Source organism: Aythya ferina (assembly GCF_964211825.1).
Source record: "Aythya ferina genome assembly, chromosome: 3".
Lineage (NCBI taxonomy): Eukaryota > Metazoa > Chordata > Aves > Anseriformes > Anatidae > Aythya > Aythya ferina.
The window spans coordinates 72,332,409-72,360,125 of record NC_140298.1 but is presented as its reverse complement, the minus strand read 5'-3'; the positions used below and the strand labels follow the sequence as shown (position 1 = coordinate 72,360,125).

At 39.3% G+C, this 27,717-nt stretch overlaps 1 protein-coding gene across 1 annotated transcript in view; it reads left to right on the top strand.

The window, feature by feature from the left end:
• The window catches only part of REV3L (REV3 like, DNA directed polymerase zeta catalytic subunit), a 119,670-nt gene that overhangs the window by 37,118 nt on the left and 54,835 nt on the right, over positions 1–27,717 (top strand). Inside the window, exons 2-7 of the mRNA XM_084513582.1 lie at positions 8,050–8,239; positions 11,611–11,685; positions 13,127–13,287; positions 16,694–16,790; positions 26,272–26,366; positions 26,925–27,029. Of these exons, the coding sequence (XP_084369708.1) occupies positions 8,050–8,239; positions 11,611–11,685; positions 13,127–13,287; positions 16,694–16,790; positions 26,272–26,366; positions 26,925–27,029 (723 nt within the window). The remainder of the gene's footprint in view (positions 1–8,049; positions 8,240–11,610; positions 11,686–13,126; positions 13,288–16,693; positions 16,791–26,271; positions 26,367–26,924; positions 27,030–27,717) is intronic.

Genomic DNA, 27,717 nt, shown 5'->3' with positions numbered 1-27,717 from the left:
TGACTACTCTGCATCCCATTTTTATTGCTGACTTATTTTTCCATCTTTTACAGGATGCAGTAAAGCACACACACCACTAGCTTATCTGGGAGTGGGAGTAGGAAATATTCTATTTTATATTCAGCTGTGCTTTGGTCGGTGTGGTCTAATACAGCCTGCCCCTCTGCTGCAGTCATAGGGTTGTTTTTCATAGTGGAATAATAGTTTGGCCACTGTTGCCAGCATGTATGTGGCAAGAGCCTAGTATGATGGTTAGGATCTGCAGCTAGGGCCAGCTGCATTTTCCACCTTCACGTGGTCATTTTAGCTGGCATCCTATCCAGTGATTTTTGACACTCATAAAAATATTACTGATGTTGTCCAGCTGCTTACATGAGCTGTCTGCCAGTAGAGAAAGCAAGAATAACATTTCGTATGGCTCATTTTGTAGATGGGTATTTGACACACAAGTACCAAACCTAGTCTTGTATGTCCGCTTGTTGGTACTAAGAAAGGAAGAAACTAGTGTTGCTGTTTCTTCCTAATTCAGAAATCATCAAACTTATGAAGAATGGTTTGTACATAGCTCACCCATCAATTCAAGGTAGGAGCAGGTAGTTTTATGGAAATCATCAGGACAACCTCACTGAGTTGGCATATTGCTGTTTCAGTTTCTGTGCTTTTCCTTGGGTTTATTTGTTGCTTATGTCACACAGTTCCGTGTGATGACTGTACGACTTTCCAGACTGCAGAAAACAGGATTTGGTAAACCAAATTGTCTCTTACGTTTCATGTTTCAGGTGACTAACACAACTTGTATCTGGTGAAAAGCCAAAAGCTTGCTTGCAAGCACATTAGCTGAGCAGGTATCAGTTGGAGATGTGACAACTGAAGTGTGTACTTGGGCACTCAAATAAATCAGTGTTTCAAAGGTAATTTTGTTTGGTGTTACCTGGGCTATTGTCTTTGAGATTCTGGGCGTGCAAACTGCTTGTGCCAGTTTGCTTTCTCTACATGAAGGCTTGCTGAGACAGACGTGGCGATGTCCTCAGTAGGATACTGCTGCTTATGTGAACACTTCATCCTGTTTTTCTAGCTGTTGCACGCTCCAAGAAGCCAACTTTCTGCCGTAGTGTTCCTTTTGTATATTTATCCCTGTAACAGATCTTTCAGATATGGAAGTACAGTTACAGCTGTTTCACAAGAAAGTGCATCATCTGTGGTAAGCAATTTGCCCAGGGCCACACATGAAGTCTCCCTAGGTGGTAATTGAACTCTTCTCTTTGCTTTTAGGCTGGGTTTTACTTCAATATGCACCTGGCAGCACCGATTCCTAATTTTAAATTACAAATGGAAAACCCAGTCCTTCTCTCTCTCTAAGGTTCTCTGCATCAAGGGTGAGGAATAATTGAGCTGTAATGAATCACAGCCCTCATCTTCTTCATGGATAAACTTTACTTTTTTTTCTAGTAGAAAAAAAACAGAGTAGAGGTGTTGCATGTTAGAGGAAACAGTTACTGACTGATGAAGTATAAACAGTGGCAAGTCTCTAGCCAAACACTCCGTTTGGACTCAAACAAATTTAATTAAACTATTTCGCTAGCCCTTTTACAAATGTTACTGAAATAAGTGTTTTCATATGTGCCAGAGAAAAACTGAAAGCTTTGACACAAATGTGTAATATTATATATGAAATATGGTCTTTGGGCTCTGTTCTTGATTTTGTTTTGAGGTTATCTTGCTGGTGCAAGATCTTTTTCTGTTATTGTTTCTCCAGTGTCCCGTATTTAAGACTACAATGTGTGGACTCCTCTCTTTCTTCTCACCCTCTTGGAAAAAAGATGGCCTCATGTAGGACTCTGGGAAATGTTGAGTTTTCATTTAGTCACTGAAGAGTTTACGTAAGTGTAATGTACTGTTAAAGGACGCTTTGACATTAGAAGATGAAACTCTTTTATGTTTTTTATGATGTGGCAGGCATTTTAGGAGAAAAGGGCCTTCCTGACTTATGCCGGTGAAGGGATTTGACTTCATCAAAGCATTACCTTGTTTCCGAATTCATGTATGTGATTTATTTGCTTTCTGTGTGAATCAAAGAGTGATGACTTTCATTTCGCAGGTTGTATTAGCAGTATAAAGCAATGGAGTCCTATCCATTTTTAGTAGCTTGGTATTGAGTAGTATTCAGTGATGGGTGCCTTGACAAACTCACTGCAGTGAATGAGATGGTTTAAAGTGTCGTCTGACCTGTGCAGGGGATGCTCACACTGCTACTAGCTAGCAGTTGGGGTAGAGTAAATTGTACTACTCTAATATTTTTACCATTTGTTGTTCTAGTATTTGCGCCACTTGCAAATTTTGATTTTTATATTATTTTTTCTTCTAACAGAATTGTTAATTCTCTCACTCCCAGTAGTCATTATCACTTACAGGGTTGGATGTTTGTGCTTCTTTTGAAAATTTTCAATCTAGATAGTTAAACAGTTACTTGAAAATACCTCTTCATCTTTTAAAGATGCTAATGTTGCATCTTCTGATTTCTCTTGAGTTTGCTTCGCTCTTACTGGTGAAGGAAGAGAATCCCTTCTGGCTTCCCAGCCTTTCTGTGCCACACACTTGATGCATTCACATGCGTTCTTCCACTAATACGATCCGTGTTTGATTAGTCCTGCCACTGTACAAAACTGCACTTAAAAGTTCTTTTAATAGATTGCAAATGCATAAAAAGCCCTTTGTCTTCCACATTTTACATCATTTTCTTAATCTCCAGCCAGAATTTTCCTAAAATCTTGGGATTTTGCCATGTATTTAAGTGCTGCTGCCTTCTCCTTTTTGCTCCCATCCTGTTGCATTGTATGGTGGTGTGGGAAAAATGTGTCATGGATCAGTAATTAAAGTAACAGTCCTAGGGAGAGTTTCAACAAAACAATGCTCATTTACATGTAGGAACAGCTTTTGTGCACTTGTTCCCTGTGGCCCTTGCTTGCCTTCTTATAGTGGGGGTATCTTGTTCTGCAGCAGAAACACCACAGGAAAATATGTTTGCTTGTAGACCATCGTCGAACTTTTCACTAATGTCATGTTTATCTAGACTATGAGATGAGGTCTGTCATCTGTTCAGCCTGGAGAAGAGACCTAGGGAGATGTTATTGCAGCCTTTCAGTACTTAAGGGGGGAAAGATGGTGAAAGTTTTCCACTGAGTCGTGTAGTGGTAGGACAAGGGGCAATGGCTTCGCATTGAAAGAGGCTAGGTTTCGATTAGATATTGAAGAGAAATCTTTTTACCACAAGGGGTGGTGAGGCCCTGGCACAGGCTGCCCAGAGAAGCTGTGGGTGCCCCATCCCTGGAGGTGTTCGAGGCCAGGCTGGATGGGGCTTTGGGCAACCTGGGCTGGTGGGAGGTGGCCCTGCTTCTGTCAGTGGTCTTGGGCCTTGGCTACATATCTTTAAAGGTCCCTTCCATTTCTATGAAATCCAGAACTGATGGACTTCTGTCTCCTCCTCACACACAGACTTCCATGCGCTAGCTGTGGTGAATCCTTAGGTTTTGTAGCTCAGGCAGCTGTCAGGATCCTTGTCTAAATGTATTCCGTAATATTTTTCATGGTTTTCATTTGTGCTGAAATTTGTCCAATTCGGTCTTAGCTCAAAGATGTTTTTCGAAGTTCAAAGCAAAATAAATTTTATTTTCAAATGGAGGATAAGCACTTCTCTGAGGATGCTGGAATACTAATCCTCAGGTTCTGCAGCTTGCTGTACTGGGAAATGAAGTGTACTTATGTCTGAGCTGGGGTTGGACCAGATTATCTCCGGAGGTGCCTTCCAACCTCAATTTTTCTGTAATTCTGTATAGATTGCATCTCAGTTTTATCCATGCCCATCATCCTGTGTGGCTGAGCCTTCCGGTGGTCAGAAGAAATCAGTTCCTGAGCAGAAATCTAGTCGCTTTGCTTTCCTTTATCCTACTGGTTTCATTTCTCTTCTAATCGTATCGAAGATTTCTGTCTCAGGCTTACTACAGCTTTTTCTTCTTCTATTTTAAATGATACCGTAGCGCAAGGATTACGTTTGGTATGTGTTCCTAATTGTAATGCATACAGCAAGCAGCTTCAAAAATTAGCAGGCTTGATTTCTTAATCCCCGTCCCATGGGTTTCAAGTGTACAAAATGCTATGTTTGGCTTTAATGCTTCAGCAACATTTATGCCACTTGCTTTGGTAAGTGTGGGTTTAGGGCTCTGTCTAAAAAAATGCTAAGGCTCACTTTCTCTACTATCTAAAAAACTAAATGTTTTTGATGTATTGATTGATTGTTACTCTGGCTATTCACCTCTATCGACGTTTAGTTTCCAGTTCCTCCTTTTCGTGGAATACAGCCAATTTGCTATTCGAGTATCTCGTAACATCTCGAGGTTTTGTGTTTTGCTCCCTTTCTGTGCTGCAGCAGCACTTCTCATGTTCATTCATTCGCTGCTTCCCTCGGTGCCTGAAAAAGACTTGTGAGTGAGCTGCGGCTCTGCTTCCCGACCTGAGCCCCTTCCAGTCACGTGCTGGAGTGCTCGCTCTGTGACTTGCAGATAGCTCAACTGGTGCAGACCCCGTTCTTTAAAAGAGCTCGGGCTAGAGAGGTTGTTTGGGCAGCAGCCACATCCAGGCTGATAGCCCGTTATCACCACCAGTCGGTTCGTTTGCACACACAATTGCATTCATTTATTAACAAAGACATCATACGTACTGCTCGTGTACAGAACGGTTGTGATGAAACCTTTTTCTTGCAGACAGGTAGGTGGCCTGTCTGGTCTGGAAACTGGGAATCCCTCTGCACGGCTTCAGGTTTGCCTCAGGAAGCTGAGGGGAGCGGCTCTACAACCTGGATGGCTCTTCTCCAGACTGCACTGTGTGTAGAGCACTGCTTCCATCGATGCGGCAGATGCAAAGAAACTGATGAATGGATGTAAAAATAACATCTGCTGGGCCCTGTAGGTGGTCGCTGTTGTTCCAGCGGTACGAATGTGCTGCTGTCTGTATCTCTGAAGAGAAAGAGAAACATGAGATCGACGTGTTTAAAGCATAAAACCTCTTAACCTTATCCCAGGCCAAGTTTGTAATTTATGTTAATTGTAAGTCTGTGTGGTCTGAGATCCTCAGCGGGTAGATCTGTTTTCTTCTTGTGGCTCTGTTGGAAGGGATCCACTCGAATCTGTAGCAGCGTAGTGCAAACCACGGCCCCTGCTCCTGGGGTCCGGCCTCAGACCCAGCACCCCAACCTTTGGTGCAATTTGGGGTTTTTACTTCAACAACGGGAACAGATGACTGTGCTTACATCAGTAGGGTAAGGCTCAGGGTAACGAGGTTTGTAAATAAAAATAGAAGTAAAACCAAATGGCATGATAAATGAGTTAATGCTGACAAGGAGCAAAGTGAGGAACTGTATAAACCCATATAACTTGACAGCTGCTAGCCCGCTTGCTTTCTGGGCAGAATCAAAACCGAGGAGTGACTCAGTGTGTGTGTTTTCGAAGATTTCCCTAGACTTAGATGGCATTTTGATTCTTTGGTCAATCGAAAGCTATAGTGTTTTCCATGGTGTTGGTTGGTTTTGTTTTTTGTGCACAGGAAGGGAATAGAGGGCAAGGGGACAGAAGGGAATAGAAGGAAGCTTCCTCTGTACATGTCCTGTTTTATTCAGCAATAAAGTGGTGTGTTTCAGTTCAGCAAAAACTGTGCAATATCTGCAATTGAAATGGATATATATTTTTAACTCAATTAACTTGAGTAACCAGATGCTAGCTGTAAAAGCTTTATTAATTGTTCTCTGTAACTTGAAAGGAACCTGAATTTAAATAATAAGTTCAGAGCATCTCCCTGTTTTATTTAGAGCTTTGTAATTTTGTTTTGTGGGCGAGCACGATTTAATTATAATTCAGAATAGTTTGGCAACCGCTAACGCAGATGTATTTGAGCGCTATCAAAAAGAACAAGAGTTCATAGCTACTTCTGTAACAGACCCAAGTGAGGAACTGATTTGGCTTGACAAGGTAAAGGTAACAAAAGTGGGAATTTCTAACGTTCACAGGGGGATAGACCTCTATATCTGCCCAGAAGTTCTTATTCTGTAGCTCCAATATCAAGTGTAGCTTGGGGTGGGTTGGTTTGTTCATTTTTTTAATGCCTCAGTAAGCATTCGCAGAAACATATATGAAAAAAATGTTTTTTTTTCTTGAATGTCATTCTTGCATATGTGCTTTTTTTTAATAATAATAAAAAAAAAAAAAAGCAAAGGGAAAAAAAGGAACTGCATAAGTTTAGACCACTGCTGTTTTTAATATGGGGGTTAAAAACCCTTTATTTGAGGCAGTCTTAAGTACGGCCATGGGGAGACACACATCTGTTGGTGACTTTGTACAGAAAATTAATTGTCTGCCATCACTGCACGGATCAATACTGCCTCAGTTCACATGCTACTAATGAATGACTTTTCCCACAAAAAGGTGGCAGAGGTTCTCCTGCCCTATAAAGCTGCTGGTTCTGCCCTTTGTTTTGCCATTCAAAAAATTCTAGTTCATAATTGTTTAGTTTCTTTAGTTTGGTTTCTTTAATGTGGGCAGATTTCATCGTACGTGCCCCCGATGTTATGAATGTGTATTGTGTACTTGGGGTGTATTTGGACATCGCTGGAGAGACTTGATGGGGTTGATTTTCTAGGAAGTGAAAAGAAAAAATCACAGTGGAGAACAGCACCATGTGCTAGCATCCTCTGAGCTGTTTCTAGGTGTAAAAATGGACAGACACCCTGACCCAGGAAGCCTGCTCTGCTTGCTCATTAGAGGACTTGGAGCTCTCTTTACTGGGTGGCCAGTGGTGCGTCCATGCAGATGTGAGATGAGTGAGTGTAAGTAGTACGGGCAAGGTCCCTCTGCTGAGAAATAATCTCAGGTTGGAGGAATAATCTCGTGGAAGTCTGTTCCTTGGAGTTGTGGACCAGTGAGGTTGTGCTGCCTCCCTGTAGTGTTGTGATTGATGAAAGCGCTGCCTTCAGACACTGTTTGGCTGCCTTGGTGCAGAGTGCCTGGCCAAGCAGAATACCAAATGCTGTTCCCTGTCATTGCAGTGGGGTGGGGAGTAGTCAGTGTGTGTTTACAGTAGTTTTCTGCAAACCTTTTTCACTGACCAGTGAGAAGTCGTGAGGGCTTTTGTGGGCTCGGAGGGTGGCGATGTGGAATTTGTTAGGTTTGGGAGCGAATGCATGCTCTGGTGTTTTATGGTGAGGGAAGGAAAGAACATGTATTACAGCTGAGAAGAGACAAAAAATAAAAATATAATGGTCATGCTTGGGATATCCCGATCCACATCGCTGTCCTTACCTTGTCCAAAACAGAAGCTTGAGCTGTGGTCTAGTCCAGCATGATGTTTTTTTTCGTGGTGTGTTTTTTCATTCTGCTGTTACTGCAGACTCATGAAAGCTAAAGCTGAGAAGTAAGCGTGTCGGTAGAAGGTTAGAGACCTGCACAGGCTGCGGAGACCTCACAGCGATTCACACACTGAAAAAGTTGAAAATCACTGTGTGTTTTTTTTCCACATCCACATAATTTATGCCTTAATGGCTAGAACATTGAATGTCCAGAGCATCCACCAGGTCATTCGTTTTTTAATTTCTGAGAAGTTATGTGCTCATCCCAGTGAGGAATGGGAATCATTTTGATATCTCAAAATATTTACAAGGGCTGGGAAACCATTAACCATCCAACACTAATTCACTATGCAAAATTATTCTCAGAGTGGTGTTATCTTATTGTTACAGATAAAATTGTTAGGATCATGCTTATATGATAGCAGAATTTGCCACTGTGTATGTCATCTAACCACATCTGATTCTTACTGCTGTAGTCAATGAATCAACTGTGAGAACTGCTCTAAATTGGCACCTTTGTATGAATTAGACCTGAACTTGTTTCAATTTACCCTGGCAGTAGAACCTGAAAATATCATAAAAATTTTCAAATTCAGGAACTACTTAAAAGAAATAATGATGTAGTCATTCAAAAATAAATGTTTGCTTTCTCTTTTTAGGTCAAAAGACTTGTCTCCACTTACATGGTATCTTTCCTTACCTCTACGTACCGTATGATGGTTTTGGACAGCATCCAGAACGCTATCTCCGCAAAGTGGCATTCAGCATTGACAGAGCACTTAATGTGGCTTTAGGCAATCCGTCTTCTACTGTTCAACATGTTTTCAAAGTGTCGTTAGTATCCGGAATGTAAGTATGACCTGCGACGGTTCTTTCTGTTATTTGTTTTGAAATGCTTTTTGCAGTTTGATTTAGAAACACTTAACGTGGACTTGGGTGACTGTGGTGCTCTTCCTTTTTCTTTTTTCTTTTCCCCTCCCTGTGTGATTTCCTACAGGCCTGTACAACTGAAAAACTTTTCTCACTTGCTTTAATCTAACATAATCAACAGTTACGCTTGACACAAATGGTTGGCACAACATTTTTTCCTAAACTTGCATCCTACTGCCCGTCATGTTTCCAAATCTGTTCCTTTCAGTTTTTTCTGTCTCTGCTATAACAGCAGTACTTTCCAGCCAGCATTTGCTACATGTCTGGCTTATTCTAGGTTCCCTGTGACCAAGCATGTCTTGCAGGAGTCTGCCTCCAGGTCTTCTTTTTTTTTTGATCATCTAAGATGGCCCATAGAAGTCTACCACAGCGACTGTCAGGTCATGCTTATCCATCTGATCCTCCAAGCAGCACAGACCATGAAGATGAGGCTCTCACTTATCTGTCAAGCTGACTGCTCTGTTTTTATTTAGTGTAGCTTTCTACTGCTGCTGAAACTATATATTATTACTGGATGTTAACATTTTAAGGATTCTCTTGATCAATTTTTATTTGACTTGCATAACCAAGGACTGAAAAATGTGTCAAATCATGGTGAATAATAGCAAGCTGTCCTGGAGGAAAACAGTTAATCTGTATATGCATTGAATTTTTCATCTGCAAAACAATGTAAATGCTAATTTTCAGTACTGTGCAGCACTACCTTTTACTTTTCTTGTTCCACGCTCTGTTGAAAGACATCCTTTCCAACAATTAGTTTCAGGGAGATAATCTTTCTGTTGCCAGCTAGTTGTAGTGCTATCGTCTAGATATTGCTAGCAAAGTGCCTGCAATATCTTTTTTTATTAATATTTTTATTCGGAACGTTGTTTTTGCAATAGCAGGAAAGCTAACCCACTGTATTTTTTATTTTTGTTATTTCTTTGAGAGCTATGTGGACATTGACATAGCTGTTCATGTTTAACCCAGGCAGATTAAAATGCTGAAGGCAGTCTTTCTTCCTCAAATCGGTGAGAAGGCAGCAGACACAGAGTAGGAGAACCTGCCTCTTTGTCACCTCTCTTGCCTTAGAGTTCAAGTCATTATTGAAGGTCAGACTCTCACTGCCTCAAGCCAGCATTGGAAGGACTGTTTCAAGTATTTTCTTTGCTTGCCTAAGAGGCTGATGGGATACACCTAGCAGAAATTGCAACACACCTTCATCTTTTACCTGGGTAGATAGACATGCTTATGTAGTGACAGAAACCTCTTTGCTTTCTTCTGTTCTGACTGGAGTCATGGACCTTACAGTGTCTCCGTGGTGAGAAACCTGTATTTTTCTTTAAATCTTGGAGATTATCTGTTCTTTTCTGTATTAGTTGGAAAATTGTTATGTAATAAGGGTGTTTGTTTAAACCTTTGCAGGTTTAACATAGGATTGTTGTCGTGTTAACTTCAAACATAGTGGATGTCCAGCGATAAGCAAGGGGTTAAAATATGCTGTCAGCTTGCATCGTGTAGTTAAAGTAGGTGTTCATATCTAACCTTGAAGGGCTCATAAATCTTACTTTCCCTGTTGTGCCAGGTCAGTGTAAGTATGGATCATTTGCCATGCAAGTGCTGACTTTTTTAAAACTGGCTCTTAATTTCCCTGCCTACAGCATATTGAGCCATTGTAACTCAATGCGTATAAACTGTCATTAAGTTTCCGACAATTTCTGTAAGAGATTTCTTCGTTATATAAGATCTCATTTTCTCCTTTTCAGCTCTCAGTTTGTTGTTTCAACTTATCTCAGCTTTAATAGCACAAACATCTTTTGAAACAGTTCGGTATAAATGTGTGCAAACATAATCGTATTAAGGACAGCAGTATTAATGCTGTGGTTGTGCAGTTCTGTTGAGTTTGCATTTAATTTAGGACTGGAAACCTTCTTACCACCTCATTTTTTAGACTTAGCAAGTAAGCATCAAAGCTGCACTTTCTAATAATACTCTTGACTAAGAGATTTTATTTTATTTCGGAGAGGTAACATTTAAATGGATGTATTCACAAACTTCTGTTGACTTCAGTCACGATTACTGCAAACTGTAGGCTTCTTGCATTTACCCAACGTGTTGAATTATGGCCTGTTTCCTTAACATGCTGTATTACAAGCATGTTAGATTAGATTAGCATTCTTGATGCTGAAAAGTCAGTAATTCAGTCAAGTAATACCAGAATTAATATTGCCTGTGCAACCTCAGCTTAATCTTGACATATTCATTATGACATGTATTCTTTAATTGCATTCTCAAATCCTATTTTCTTCAGGATTCATGCCTCATTTAGTGCACGAGATGACTAGTAATCACTGGAAAGGGGCAGCTATTCATTCTTTTAAGCTGCTCTCATTGTTCGGTTATTTACATTACACAGCTGATATTTATTCATTTACACCTGATCTGCGGAATTAATGTTCTCAAGGACTTTGTTAAAACATTTATCAGAAGAGTTGAACACTGTTTTGAGGCAGTCCAGCGCTAATAAATGCAGTGAAAGTACTATTATGATATGGCATCAGTGTGTTTACATGGGGGGAAGGTGAGAAACAATGCTAAGCCAGAAGTGCTTAAGTGAATTTTTGTTAGATATTCCAACATGCATAGAACCTATCGTTTTTATCTTTAACATTTTATTAGTAATGTAGTGCATCAGCTGCAGCTTTGAGTACTTGGCATTTCACCAAATACAGTGGAAAATGTTTTAAATTAGTCCTTCAGAAAAGGAGTGGCAGCATTGAAAAAACACTACCTACCTGTCATTTTGTAATCTTGCCGTCTCTGGCAAACTTGTGACCCATGGTAAGAGCTTCCTGATGAACCCGCCTACCTGCATTAGACTGAAATTTCTACTGCAAAGTGTGCAGTGTAGCCCTGTCTTACCTCCCCAGCCTCTTTTTTTCTTTTTTTCCATTCTTGCTTTTGCCTTCCTCCCCAAATTCGCATGTGCGTGCTCCACATCTGACCCCACCAAGTCAGCCTCTTTTTATGAAATGTCTGTTCAGAAATGTGTGATGTGTTTTTAATAGTGTGTAAAGATAATGGGTTAAGATTCTGTTTTGAAATTGAGTCACAGTGTATTATTAAGTAATACATTTGGATTATAATGATTTTTGGCCCAATGCGTGGGAGTTTTCAGTCTCCTGGATATGCAGTTCATCCGTGTTTTTTTTTCCCCCCTCTGGATTTTAATATGCTTCATGGTAAATTGCAGCAGAATAAATGCCACTGCATAACCGGCTAGCCTCTTGCTTTTACTTCTTCCTCTCCAGGCCTTTTTATGGTTACCATGAAAAGGAGAGACAGTTCATGAAGATCTATCTTTACAATCCTGCAATGGTAAAAAGGTAAGGATATGGTGGTGTGAAGTTCTGGCTTGTATCTTGAATAGAAAAAATAATATTTGGAGCAAGACTCAACAACATCTTAACAAGAGAAGCAATAGAAGTATTGTTCAAGTTTTTCAAAACAGTGAGAAAATTACTAATTTTAAGCATATCAGTAATCATTTTAAAGGAATAACATGTTAAGAAAACAAGACCAAATCATACATGCCTAGTTATCTTAACTGTAATTACTCTGCATTTGAACATGTTTGCATCAGGATATCTTTCCTGTAACGCCTGAGGAAAATGATGTAGTTAGTACATTTAGTGCTCTTTCATATATTATGAAATGGATTTTGGTAGTTCTTATGTTTTAGATTCCAGTACTCATTACTAAAATTAAAATATACTTGGAAAATTGGATAGTTTTTGTTATTAAACAGTTTCTATATTTCTCAATAGAGTAATAGCCTATAAAATAAAAGTACTGTTGACCTCAGACTTCCTGAATTTACTGCAACTACTGTGACAGTAATAAATAAGGAGGAATGATTTCTCAAGCATTGATTGTCTAGTATTGCCTCTCATAACTTTTTTTGAAGATCTAATACGTGATTGTAAGATGGGATTGCCTGTTTTTGTTCCAGGCTAGTAAAATTCCACATTATGTTAAATTTCCATCTTAATGTAATCTGTGTGCACGTATGACTTGCTGACAGTTATTTGGACCTTTTACTTTGAAACTTCTCATGTTTGAATTACTCTTACCCAAGTAAGGACTGACACTTCACGTAGTTTATTCTTTTAATCTTAGATAAAACTTTATTTTTTTGAATACAATTTATGGCATTTAGAAATACTTACGGCTAGTCTTTGATTTATAAATCTCATATTACTTAGGGATAAATGTATTGCACCGATAGATAATTATGCAAATACCTGCAGTTGCTTTTTAATGTGCAGGTGTTTAAAACAGCAGATTTGTCATACTTCTGGGAAGCTATTAAAATGCTGCTTCTACGCAGACAGTTTGAAACTTTAAAAACATGCAGGACTTCATATATATGCAAGGGAGAACTGGAGAGAAATTCCAAGTTATTACTGGTTTGTAGGCATACAGCTGCCATAGTTGCTTTGTAAACAGATTTCCATGGACCGCAGTGGCTTTGGACATGTTGCAAAAATAGTGCATGGTATGATTTTTCTTTGGAGGTTTTGTTTTATTTTTTTTGTTTGTTTTAAAGCCGGAGGATTTACAGCTCCTTTGTAATTTACACCCAATGTTCATTACCAGCAGACATTTTTGTGGATCCGTTATTGTGAAAACAAAGCTCATAAGATTTACGACTAAAGCAAAATTTAAGAAGTGTACATACTTTATATTTTGGTAAAATCAGACATCAGTATTGTTGTACTGGAAACACAATTGTTGTTTTATGTTCTAATTTGTTTTTAATTTTAGAGTATGTGAGCTTCTGCAAGGTGGAGCCATAATGAACAAATCTTACCAGCCTCATGAAGCCCATATTCCCTACCTCCTTCAACTCTTTATAGATTACAACTTATATGGAATGAATTTAATAAACCTGGCTGCTGTAAAATTCAGAAAGGCAAGGAGGAAAAGTAAGGAGTTTTTTCTTAAGACTAAGTAATTGTTCTGAAAGCTAAAAGCTCACATTTCAAATAAAATGTCACTAGTTGTAGCGTTCCTGCCGCGGTTTGTGTCTGAATGGGTATCACATCCTTATAGTTTGTCTTCTGGGTCAAAACAAATTCCATGTGTAATTTTTTGTATTTTTTTCATTTTCTGCCTGTGTATTGGGACTGGAGAAAAGACCATCTGAAATGAGATGCTGTGTATCAAAAACCACATGTTCTGTCAGAAATGTCACTTTGACCATTTTCACAAGACGTTCATCACTCTTTTCAAGTTAGACATTTAAAACAAAAATCATTGTATTTGATATTTGAATTTATACAAAAGATGCATAGTAATTGTGTTCCTTTAATTTTACTGACATTTGTTTTTCATCCCTATGCCAGTTTTAATTTATTTTCTGCTGCAGTAGTGACTTTTTAGTGCAGTAGTGACAAAATTTTAGCTAGATTATAATGTTCCACTGTTCTTAAGCAGAATGCTTCCGCTTGTACTAAGGTCATTTGCTCACTGTTGAAATTTGAGGTATAAAAGTCTGAGCAATTGAGGTATTTTTAATTTTTCGTTTTAAAAATTAGCTTGGCATTTGGAATGTATACACTTGGATAAAACAGAAGATTGGTAAGAACATCCATAATTTTATCTAAATGCTTCAGTATAAAGGGGATGTAGCAGTAGGAAAAACATTATGTCTTTGGTACTTACATTTAGAAAAATAAATGTTGTTTTGCTAAATCATAATTGTTCTTACAGCTAAAGCAAGATTTTAAAAGAACGGTAAAGTACCTTCCTGTAAAAACAGGAAATGAATCATGCTGACTTTAATTCTTCCCATTATTCTTATGCATATATATCTAGACAGCAATAGATTACTCCGTGGAGTTTCATAACATCTAAAGAAATACTCTTTCCATACACAGCAGTAGGCCATGCTTTTTGGTGGTGTCATAACTGCAGAAAATCAAAAGCTCAGCCACAGCATTTTCAGGACCTTCAGTCCCGAGGAAGTATAGTCAGTGCCTGTCATCTTCCAAACATCCAAAGTGGCCTTCTGGAGACACATAGTCCAGCTGTATTAAGTAGTTGCCCCCATTGTTTTTCCATAGCTCTTCTTCCTTTTGCTTTCACATGATAGGTGATAGAGATGTAAGCTGTTTATAGTCTCATTCATCATTTATTTAAGAATGAGAGACCTAGGCCATGCTTACCTGCCTGCTTGATAATGTCTGTGTCTTGGGGTGTATACATTCTTTTTAGTCAACTGCAGTTTGTGCCATGCAGACCAGACTGAACTGTGTGTCCTAGATGGCAATAGAAGCCTTTACCTAAATACGTGCAGCATATTTATTTTTCCTCCCTTGCAGACGATGATCTAAAAATCAGTTTGATGAGGAATAGAAACATCCATAATCAATCTGTTCCTAAAAGTAAGTAGGCAGCATCAAAAGCCTGTTTCCAGTGCTATTTTTGTCACTTAGATGAGCAGACAGTTTTGAAGGCTGAGAGAGGTCAGCTGGTAAATTTGTAGTAACAGGAATACACAGACATCAGCTGATATAGCTGAGAAAATTCAAGGTTCAAGCAGGTCTTTTATGTTGAAGTGGGAGACTGAGTAATTTTTCAGGTTTTCTCCTCCAGTTTCCTCTCCAAGCCCATTCCAGGGCTTTTTTCTTTCCTGTGCCACATCTGTGTATATTGTCTTTCCTTCGTCTGAAGAGCGAAGGTTCAGAAGGAGACCGCAAGGGAAGTGGTAAATCTTCAAAGGGGACTTCTCCAGGATGACCTTGGAGCACACTTCCTTACACTGAAACCTCCAAGCGAGTGTTTTCTGCATTTGTAGGTCAGACGATGTCTGCCTTCATTGTAGTTTTATGCTTCTACTATGCCACTACTTCTGGAATGTATTGTATTCTCTTTCAGCTCATGGATAAGAAAGAGGAAAAGTGTGACGCAGAATTTAGTGTTTACTTTGGCTTCTAATTTCCATTGGGATCTCACCTGAGGACCCAGACACTTGGGAATCCTGAATTTTACTTAAGGCTAAGCAATGATGTATCACAGAATCACAGAATCACAGAATTTTCTAGGTTGGAAGAGACCTCAAGGTCATCGAGTCCAACCTCCAACCTAATGCTAACAGCCCTCCACTAAACCATATCCCTAAGCTCTACATCTAAACGTCTTTTGAAGACTTCCAGGGATGGTGACTCCACCACTTCCCTGGGCAGCCTGTTCCAGTGCCTCACAACCCTTTCAGTAAAGAAGTTCTTCCTAACATCTAACCTAAAACTCCCCTGGCTCAACTTAAGCCCATTCCCCCTCGTCCTGTCACCAGGCACGTGGGAGAACAGGCCAACCCCCACCTCGCTACAGCCTCCCTTGAGGTACCTAAAAAGAGCGATAAGGTCACCCCTGAGCCTCCTCTTCTCCAGGCTGAACAAGCCCAGCTCCCTCAGCCGCTCCTCGTAGGACTTGTTCTCCAGGCCCCTCACCAGCTTCGTCGCCCTTCTCTGCACCCGCTCAAGCACCTCGATGTCCTTCTTGTAGCGAGGGGCCCAAAACTGAACACAGTACTCGAGGTGCAGCCTCACCAGGGCTGAGTACAGGGGGACGATCACCTCCCTAGCCCTGCTGGTCACGCTGTTCCTGATACAAGCCAGGATGCCGTTGGCCTTCTTGGCCACCTGAGCACACTGCTGGCTCATATTCAGCCGACTATCAACCATCACTCCCAGGTCCTTCTCTGCCTGGCAGCTCTCCAACCACTCATCTCCCAGCCTGTAGCTCTGCTTGGGGTTATTGCGCCCCAGGTGCAGGACCCGGCACTTGGCCTTGTTGAACTTCATGCAGTTGACCTCAGCCCATCGGTGCAGCCTATCCAGATCCTCCTGCAGAGCTTTCCTACCCTCAAGCAGATCGACACACGCACCTAACTTGGTGTCATCTGCGAACTTACTGAGGGTGCACTCGATGCCCTCATCCAGATCATCGATGAAGATATTAAAGAGGACCGGCCCCAGCACCGAGCCCTGGGGGACGCCACTAGTGACGCCACATGTACTAACATACTCAAAAAATAAAAGCTAGAATTTAGGTTAAGATATGAGCAGACAACACCAAATTCAATTGTAATAAAGTTGGTGCATTGAGAAGACTTCTTGTGTGTGTCCATATGTAATTAAGAAAGTCATGACATTTCAATGAGAGTATAGTTATTCTGAAGCCACTATCATGCAGTGCAGTTTATTCTTCAGAAGCATTTTGGCTGATAATATTAAATAATAGTTGAAATTATGTAATTATATTTGTAAAAAAATTAAAACATTACTGAAGCATAAGTTAATTAATGTCTCATACTATTTTTCTTTTTAGGTGATATATCAGGTGCAAGTAAACATCATAGAATTCATTTTGCAGAAAATTCAAACAGCACATCTTTCATCGAATGGGATGAAGATGAAATACCAAGGTCAGTGTGCCTAATTTTTTTTAACATACGCTGTTCTTGCTCATTAGTAGCAACTTCTATGTGCTACAGGATTCCAGTCTCACATTTAAAGGAACCCTATATACAGGGTTTTATATGTTTGTTTGTTTTGTTTGTTTTTTAAAGGCACTAAGGTGATGCAGATGATCATTATTTTGTTTCTTAGTATTTTGTCCACCTGAGACTTTGTATCCTTGGTAAATGGTGGGGAGAATCTAACTGGAAGTTAACAATAACAATATATAAGGCAGATCCAGTTTTCTGATTCTTAGAAAATATGTTTCTAGCTAACAACTTCTGATGAAAAGCTAAGCCAGTTTAATAGTTACAGAGACTACTTACACATCAGTTCACAGATTCTGTTTTTGTAATCACCCTTAACTCAGATGAATAGTGTACAGCCGCTGTTCCAATTTGTCCATTTCAGATAGCTGTGTAAGAATCTCCACTTACAATTCTCATGCTTGTCTCCCATGCTCTTAATTTTTTTCTAGACATTTGATAGTTTACAGCTTGTAACAGCTTTGCTTCTGTAAGAAAAAGCATGTATTTGGTTTTTGCAGTTGAGAGAGGGAGGGAGGGAAACAACCAATATCTGCTGCAACTCAAATTTGTGTAGTTTACCCGTAACAAATCCATTTTTAAGCTACATTTTAAAGTTTGACAGGTCCTTTTAAATACTCTGTCATCCAGTAGTCTTAGTCTTTGGGCAGTTCCTGTCATTCTTCCCTGAGCAGCTTATCAGGTTCAACATGTGACGCTGCTTGCTAGCATTATATGCTGGGATCATTCACTTCCACAGAAGAAAGCAAGTCCTTTAAACCATATTTCTTATTTTTCCAGTGTGTTAAAAACTTGAGTTTTTAACTTGAGTTTTGAACAACATTAATCTGATAGTTGTCTCATGGTTTCATTTGTACTCAATTAATAGCCATTTTTTCTTAGGCTATTACTTCTCATCCTCTGGGCTTGTTACTTCATTCACAGCACATTTCAACCTTTATCTGACTAGGTTATGTGAGCCAAATTATTTGACCCCTTTTTGGGGGTAGAGGGGTGGATCATAACATAGGCCACATTATCTGATGTTACTTGATGCATACTGGGGACAGCAGCAAAAGGAAGCAAATAGCTCTGCCTTGGCTGTTACACCCCAAGAGGGATGCACCCAGCGCAGTAGGAGCCACGGGTGTCTCCTCTCCAGGCTCTCATGTTCATGGCTCTACATACAAGCCTTCTTTCCCCCTGCTTCCATGCTTTTGTGTATACAGCCAAGGGTGCAACACCTCACTTGTGCCATCCTATCTCGAGCTCTCACACACATTTCAACTGTGGGATGTTAACGGTAACAGGGCAAATATCAGGCCTGTCCATTTGTACTCTGTGCTTTTGCCAGTAGGAATTTGTTCAAATGTGCAGCCTGCATACTGCACATTATTACCTGTCCTGGGTTTATGTGGCAAGGGCTTGAATGCAGGGGGCTGCAGGGATGGCCTCTGTGAGCAGACCCCAGCAGCTGCCCCAGGTCAGATCAGAGCCAGCTCCAGACTGTGTTAAGGACTGACCACAGCCCCCATTCCCTGTTTCCCTGAGCCACTTGGGGGGCGGATGTAGAAGAGGGTGAATGGGGGGAGGGCATTTTTAGTTTGTTTTTAGTTTCTCACTGTTATAGCCTACTAGTGATAGGCAATAAATTATATTAATCTCCCTGTGCTGGATGTGTTTTTGCCTGTGACAATAATTGGTGAGTGATCTCCCTGTCCTTATCTCAACCATCGAGCCCTTTCCATCATACTTTCTCCCTCTGTTTTCTTTGAGCAGGGGGAGTGAGAGAGTGGTTGTGGTGGAGTTCAGCTACCCAGCAGGGTAAAAACCACCACAGGACCAAACAAATTCTCTTTAGTGTGCATTATGCAATGATACTGGTTGTCCTCTCCCTGACATCTTTTACAGTCTCATTTACCATGTCACTTTGTCTCACAGTTGTTTTAGGATTCATTAGTACAAGATGTTTCTCCTCTTCCTTTTTTGTCCAAGTGGTAATATTCTAGTTGGAATCTCTTATAAGTTCACATAGGGTCTTGTATCCCATTTTTTAATTTTGTCGTATTTCTCTTATTCTAGTTCTCAGTTATTCAGTTCTTGTTTTATGATACTATGATCTGGCAATGTATCCAGTGTATCTACCAGACTCTTTTATCAGCATATTTCATTAGTACGTTTCTGGATTTCCTGACAACAATATTAATGAGATGAGAAATAAACTCAGTCCCATAAACTGGTCCATATTCCATGCTAAGATTTTTTTTATCAACCCTGCTATATTTTTTTGTATAAGCAGTAGGAATTTTGCCTTTAGCCAGCTTTTTACTTGCTTTAATAATTTAGGAACTAATTTACATCTCCTCCAACTTAAATTGCTTCCCATTTGATACTGTGTCAAACATTCCTTTGTCTAGAAAACTAATTGTTTTATTAAAGGCTTTCTAGCATGACTGTCTTACATGTGCTATAGGATGCACATGTCACTGCAAAGTAACAAACCTAAACTCTTTTCTGTTCATGATTTTGCTTTATTCTAAATCTATGCAAAATTATTTGCCTAATTTCTCCTGGATTAATTATGGGAGACATCAACTTAAAACAGTGAAACAGTGTTCTTGTCATTATAGCAATATTGTAGTTTGTCTCAATCTCAGTTTGCCTTCCTACTTCATTTCCTTTAAAATTCTGAAAACTTCCATCTGCATTAGTTTAGTGGGCCCGTAAGCATTATGATCAACCTTGCTGAGGAGAGATCTGACTTTGAGGATAGACTCTGCCTTTTCTTCTATTCTTCCTTAACAAAGTATGTTCTATACTCCAAACATCAGTTTTCTGCGTATAGCTGTATCAACAGCTGTATTAGTATGCACTTTGTTGTGCACTGCCAGCACAGTCCCTTTGTGTTATTATTCAGTCTTCTTGAAGAGCTCAAGTTAAATATTTAAGTGCTTTGTGAGTTGTTGAGCACCAAGTTTTTACTTACTTTATTTCACCATTTGAATGCTTGCAGCCATACTTGGAGTTTACATGTCAGTACTGAACTCTTAAGTCTTTGCTCTTCAGTTGTATCTTATTAGAAGATCTCATGAACCTGTCAGCTATGCATATTTTAGGTTGTTAGCTGGTCTTTCAAGAAAAAGCAAAAGGGGAAAATTGAGTCAAATGTTGTTTGAGACCACAAAATTTATAGGGCTGCCTTGTATTAATGATGGAGATACCTGTTTAGAATCATTATTCTTGGTGTTGCGTGCATGCAGAACCAGTCTTAGAGATAAATTCTAGTGTGAATCTGCCAAGTCCTTGCTGCAGGTGATACCAAGTTTTCTAATTTGACCAAGCTGTGCCAGTGATTTGTCATTTCTTGACTTTGTGGTACAGTATAGTAAATGGTTGAATCTGGTACCTAGTGTTTAATATACAAAATATTACTCAGAATTTATATATGTAACATTAGCCGCATTTTGCATGAGTAAATGCCAGTGGTGAATTCCTATTTGAGAAAAAAGTTGAGAACTGTGCCAAAGTTTGTTGACTGAACTCAACTCTTCAGTGCTAGGTAGCACCTTGCTACTGTACCACTTCTCCAGAGCACCATTTAACCCTGCCATGTCCTGTCTTACTCCTGATAGATCTCTGGATTACTAATGACTAACTAGCTGCTGTCGTTAGCTTAATTTATTAAGCCAGGGGCAGTTTTTTAAAATCTAATTCTGGAGTGATTCTGTTATGAAGTTGACAGATGTCCAAAGCCAGTGGTGCCCAGGAATCCCTGATGTTTTAAGGGTTTTAGGTATGAAACGTGCCAGCGTTACCAGACTGGAACCTGCAAATCCTGCCAAAAAATAGGCAGTAGTCACCTGAACCTGACAGTGCTGTCCAACAGCTTTGACAAGAGGAATTTTTCATATGGGACACATTTATGTTTATCCCTCAGGTAGCTGATAATAAATGATGAAACACTTCCATGAGTTCCAGTGAGGACTTTCTGGTAAACATCTGGCTTGGAGTGATCTGACAGTCAAGTCTACCACTTGGACATGGTGTGTTAAAAGCAGAACAATTGGCAGGATATTTTTTGAGAAAAGCTTTCTTTTTTAAATCCTAGATCTGCTATTGAACTCTATTTTATGTGCAAGCGGAGAGATCTGACAAATAACACTATTGTGCAGTCTAGCAGTTACATAATGTTAAAGATTTCTACTAGTTTTCTGGCTGTCATAATTGCTTTTCTCACTTGTCAGAATGTACGTGTTTTTATTTAGCCACTTGGCTTTTAGCAAAATACATATATTATTCAAGTCATTGGAACAAATGCAGACAAAAGAAGTTTTTCTTCCATGAACAGAATATGGAATAATAGAATTACTATGTGAAAAGGTAGAGTCCTTGTCAGTGCAGTTGAGTGACATCTCTTAGGTCCTCTGTGGGATTCATTTTATATCTACTGTCCTCAGTTTAACATTATAAATACCTGAGATAGTCATCACAGAACTCATTTCCCTAGCCTGTCATTAATATTGGTGAATTAAGTTACTGACCTCGATGTCCCTTCTTCAAGGTTTTTGAGGGCTTTGATCTAGCAAACTATAGTGGGTAATTCTTTAATACAGTATCAATTGTTGCTTTAGTTCAATGTCTCAGCACCTGAGGAACCAAACCTTGGTACTTTCTTTGAGTACAGTGAGCTCAGCTTTCTTCCTCCATTGTTATTATGGCAGTGGATAGTGCCAACAAGCTTCTACTTTCCTCAAAAATTAGGATCATTCTCTTTAGCCTCTCTGCCTCGTCTCAAAATAATTGATTTGGAGCTTAGTTACAAAGGTACAATGGATTTGTATTTCCCTTTTTCAGCATAGTCTGCAGGTATAAAAGGGAATTTTAAATGAATTGGTTTGAATATCTCTAGTAGTCTAGTCAGGCAACACAGTGTTTTGCAACCATGATTTATCTTGCTTCTCATCAGAGTAAACTTTAATCTTGTACAGATACGTTGCCTCCAATCCTGTGCTTCTCCTCGGTTAAGCCTGCCTTTCATACACGTGTATTACAAGTTGTGCCTTGTGAACAATTCTGTCTACATTCTGTTTTACAAAATGAAACCTAGATGATATGAAAAGTGTTGGCTGGGAAAATAAATCTTATTTTCTAACCTTGTTTTAATAGAGAGATTCTCAAATCATGATTTTGAGATTACATTGACATTGTCTTTTTCATACAGTATAAACCCAATGGTTAGTCTTATGTATCCATAGGGCAATATGTGGTGAACAGACCACTTTGAGAATCTTCCAAGTCATAATAATTGCTAATCACGTAAAGTAGTTCATGTGTTCAACTGGCTAAAGTTAGGAGACTGGATATTTTCTGGCATTTTCATGCTGTCTTCTCACCTGGTAATTGCAGCCTTATAGCTGCTCAGGATATGTGGCTTGATTTAGGAGTATTGGGAGATGCAGTGACATGAAAAGTATGCATTCTGGTTGTATTGTGGACTCGTTTCTCAATTGATAATGTGACTGGGAGGGAAGGGAAACAATAGCAACAGAGAGTCCTTATGTATGCATTAAGTATGCATTAGGGCATAGTAGTCTGCTTCAGGTAAAAAGGCTGAGCTGCTTTGATTGAGGAGTTCTATGACCTATTTTCTTAATTATCACAAAAGCTCTGAACCAGTACTGCTGACTGGAGGGATTGGTAATCATATGTTAATATGTATCTTACAGTCATTAATGAATGCTACATGTGTGCTTCACTAGTTCTGTTGGACTGCTTTTTGATGTTTAAAAGAAAGAAATGTCCTGTTCTGCATTCTTTTCCTGTAGCAGAGCAAAACCAAAACTAAAATAAAAGTGAAAAAAGTTTGCAATATTACTTCTATGGTATTAAGGCAACCACAAAACTTGACATCACAAATTTTAAAAAGTATGGTTGCCCAGAAATTATTCTGCAAACTTTTTCTCTCAGCTTTTAAATGATGTGCTTTCAAAATATTAAGTGTCTACCAATTTCTAAAATTTACTTTCATGATACCTATTCATTTTTTCTTATCCTTCGGTTCTGTTTCTCATTTTTACAGTATGTATAATGCAGGGTTTCACTTCCCAGTAGTGTTTCCCTTGTTATAATGTGATACAAGAGGAGGGGAAGGATGATTCTTGGAAGCTGAGTCTACTGTAGACAGGTTGAGGTTATCACAGAAAACCCCATCAGCTTACTGAAGAAAAATATTTTTTCCTTACCCCAGAAGTCACGTTATGCATCAGTTGCCCAACCAAACTAGAGCTTTTCATTACTGTGATACATGGACAGAATCAACAACCAAATAACTGTATATCTCCTTTCAGTCCTCTCTGTCTTTACACCCATAAATGCCAATATTTTAAGATTATTTGAGACTGGTTTAATTTTTTGCTTAAAACTCTAACACTGGTTTTATTTCCATCTTGTCATGCAGTTCTCTGCGTAAACAAAGCTACCAAGCTGTAAGTGTATAGAAACGAGACTTAAATAAAATAGAAAAGATGAACTGCTTCAGAACTTCATTCTTGTATGTTTAAAAATAATTTTCTTATTTACTTAGGAGGTCTCAGTGTTCTCCCCAGCAATGCAGGAAGCTATTTCTGCATTGTGCAAAATGCAGTTGATATTTCAACTGATAATATTTCTTCATAGGTTGATAAATATACACAGGAGTAATAAAGCAGTTTTAGCCTAACAATTTCAGTTTTCTTTCTACATAATAGTGGGATCTAACAGACTTACTAGGAAAAGTATTTGTTTTCCAGTGCCTTTCTTAATATTTATATAGTTCCTAGGTTGGCTTTCTGGGCTGCAAGTGCACATTGCTGGCTCGTGTTATGTTTCTCATGAACCATCTCCCACACCCTCACGAGTGCTTCTCAGCAGGCATGCTCTCAATCCGTTTTCTGCCCAGTCTGTATTTTTCCTTGGGATTGCCCTGACCCAGGTGCAGGACTTTTCATTTGGCCTTGTAGGACTTTGTGAGTTTGGCACAGGCCCACCTCTCAAGCATGGTCCTTCTGAATGGCATCCTTTCCCTCCAGCATGTTGACTGCACCACACTGCTTTGCTTGGGGTCATCAGCAGACTTGCTGAGGGTGCACTCAATCCCACTGTGCATGTCAGCAACAAAGACATTGAACAGCCCTGGTCCCAGTACTAACCCCTGAGGAACACCACTCATCACTGGTCTCCACCTGGACATCAAGCCATTAACCCCAACTCTTTGAGTGTGACCATGCATCCAGTTGCAGAAAAGTCATTGAGTGCCTCAGTCTTTTCCATATTCTGGGTAACCGGGTTTTCCATTTCCTTCCAGTGAGGGCCCACATTTTCCCTAGTTTTTCTTTCACCACTGATGCACTTACAGAAGCATTTTTTGTTGCCATTGACATCCCTAGAAGGATTTAGTTCTATCAGGGCTTTAGCTTTACTAACCCGATCCCTGGCTGCTCGGACAATTTCTCTGTATCCCTCCCAGGCTGCCTGTCCTTGCTTCCACCCTCTGTAGGCCTCCTGTTTCTGTTTGAGTTTGGCTAGGAGCTCCTTGTTCATCCATGCAGGCCTCCTGGTGTTTTTGCCTGACTTCCTTTTTGTTGGGATGCATCCCTCCGGAGCTTGGAGGAGGTGATCCTTGAATATTAACCATCTTTTTTGGCCCCCTCTTCCTTCCAGAGCTTTATCCCATAGTACTCTACCAAGCAGATCCGTGAAGAGACTAAAGCCTGCTCTCCTGAAATTCAGGGCAGTGAGCCGTGCGCCCTGCTTGCTGCCCTAAGGATCTTTTCCTCCACTATTTCATGGTCATTGCAGCCAAGACTGCACTTGAGCTTCACATTCCCCACAAGCCTTGTTGGTGAGAACAAGGCCCAGCACAGCAGCTCTCCTTGTTGGCTCCTCTATCACTGGAAGTTATCACCAGCGCATTCCAGGAACCTCCTGGGTTGCTTATGCCCTTCTGTGTTGTCCCTCCTTAATTTATCCCACTCCCTCACCCTCTTTTCTTCTTTTGAAGATAATACCTCAGCCTTTGCCCTTTGGGCAGTAGGACCTCAGTATGTGGAGGAAAGGGTTGTTCTTGTGGGGGAACCCAGGAAAGCTGGGGGCCAGAAGGAAGTGAGAGAAAAGAAATGCTGCACGTGTTTGGAAGTATTCCTTCATTTGGCAATTCACTTACATCATGGACTGTAGGTGGGTCTTTGCGTGGGCTGTTTTCTGAGAAGTCATCAGAATTTTGCTCTTACAACATAAGCAGTATCTTAGCAGTTTAATTTTACATTTCTTTCAGATTTCTATATAGCTTAATACTTCATTTCCACAGAAGGTGTCAGGGATATCTAGCTTTAAATACATCTGTTGCCTATTTGCACTATACTGCCTTCTGTTCAGAGCTTACAGATAGGATTGGAAATACCGATGAATTATATCTTAGAATCTACACTGATATTCTTGAGCCTTTGTTGTTGTTGTTAGAGAATACGTGCAGATGTTGTAAGTAACGAGACAATTAACCTAGACAGAGGATCTTAAAGATTATCAGATTTTAATTAAAGAATAGCTTATTTTAGTTGTTGATAGCATTGAAAGGATTTTCTATTCCCCTAAGTTTGCCAAGGATAAACAGACTTTGACATACACCTGAGAGGTGTCTCTTTCTTAGCCTTCTCCATGGACTTCTTAAATATAGCTCACTGACAGCAACAGGTGGAAGGCCACTGACCTTAGCAGATATGTCACTGAAAAGGAAGATGATCAGATTACTACACAATAAGCTCAAATCTGTTTCTTGTATTTTAAGTCTTTACCAAGCCAGTTAATCCTAGTTGTGCTTATGTTTGGGATGCTAATACCCAGTTCCTATTTACCAGGCTTCCTCCAGGCAGACACCTCACCCCCTAAATAAAAAGTAGGTTGTGAAAAATAAAACAGTTTTTGCTTCACTTCCCTTAGTAGGAAGTTTTACACTGTTTTGATTGCTCTGAACTGTGAACAAGGAAGGAAAGTTCTTCCTGCTATTTCTTCTGGATATAGGGTTATGCTAACACAGGTGGTCTATTGCCTGAGAGTTCTACAGACCATTTCATACTGCATTTGATGAGGAGAACGTTATAAATGCTGTAGTATTTAGTATTGTTTACCACTTCTTTCTCTTCTTCCCACCAAAGAAAAAGTGTAATCCCTTTAAACTGAAGAGACAAATTTCCCATCTAATTAGATTTGGGATATAACCATTAATTTAAGGCTTCGCATGTGAGGATGAGAACTGGTAATTCTGTATTCATTTACTCATCCTCATCCCCCCAAAATACTTCATATGTTAGTTAAAAAAACAGCGATGATGCATGTTTCAAAGTCAACATACTGATAAAATTAACTGACGTTATTTATGTTGTCACAGTTCTTTAATGTTGAAAGGTGTTGAGCCACAAAGTACCTGTGAATTGGAGGTGGATGCAGTAGCTGCTGACATTTTAAATCAACTGGATATTGAAGGTGAAGTATCAATAACTTTGCACATAAAATGTTTTAAAACAACTGTATTGTTATCTCTTTGTTAAGGTTCAGCTTAGTTAAGCCACAGTCCAGATTCCAGATTTCAGTATTAGTGATCTGGTAATGTTATAACATTAACATTAATATAACATTAACATAACGTTAACAGAATTTGAAAATAGTCTATTTCCAGAGCAATACAAAAAGGTTTTCATTAATGCATAACAGAAGGCTTCAGACCTCTAAGTAAAATACCAATATCAAATATGTGTGTATATGTGTACATATATATATGTACACAAACCTGGTAAGAAGACCAGCAAAAGCTGAAGAATTTTCTAGAAACAATTAGGAGTTTTATGCTATAACTTTGGCATAACACTGAATCCTTGAGTAAGGCAAGAATCAAGAATCACAGTAAAAATAATAACAGGTTAGAATGAAAAAAAAGGTAAAAAAAAAAAAAAAAAAAAAAAAAGTTTTTTTTTTAAATCTGGGGGGAAAAATCCATTTTATCATGTTGACAGACTTCCCTTCATGTGTTATTGTGTACTTCAGCCCAGATTGGCAGAAACCCTGGTTTGCAAGCTATATGGGAAGATGAGAAGCAGCGACGGAGAGAGAAATGTGAATCTTCTCAGATTAAGACACCAGATTCACAAGGTAATAATAATAATAATAATAATAATAATAATAATAATAATAATAATAATTTAAAACAACTACAACAAACCACCAAGCATTTATTATGCAGCTCTTTATCAAAAACTTTGAATGAGAAGCAAGCAGGAGGTAGAGTTGAAAGCAGTGTATCAAATTTCAGGGCTTTTTAGCTGTACTGTTTTGCTGTTCCAAGTTTACTGATTGACCAGGATGTGTATTCCAGATTTAAAAGTAAGATACAAAACCTTGCCTAAAAGCATCTTGATTGAGCTAGCTGCAGAGCATTCAGCAAGATAAATGATGATGACAATTAAGGTTGTGTACTCTGGGATGGAAAATATTTAAATGTTTAAATGCTGGCAAAATTAAATCTCTTATCCTGAACCTTTCAATGGCAGTTTATGATAAGGCCAGTTCCCTTGAAATAAAGCGAAGGTGATGTTAGATGAAAATCATAGAAGGGTAGAGAAATCCCTTATTTTTATGTAAAATTCATTACATGGGACTGTGCTCTGCAAATTAATTGCATAATGAACGAGACTGTTCTCTGTAGAGCCTAGGCCTTGTTTCTTTTAAAATATGAATGATATTTGGCAAGCAAGTCAGAGGACTGCAAGAAGGAAAAAGATAGATTTCTGGCTGAGGCAAAGTACTTTCTGATTGCTTTTTGTTCTTGTGTTTCTCTGTA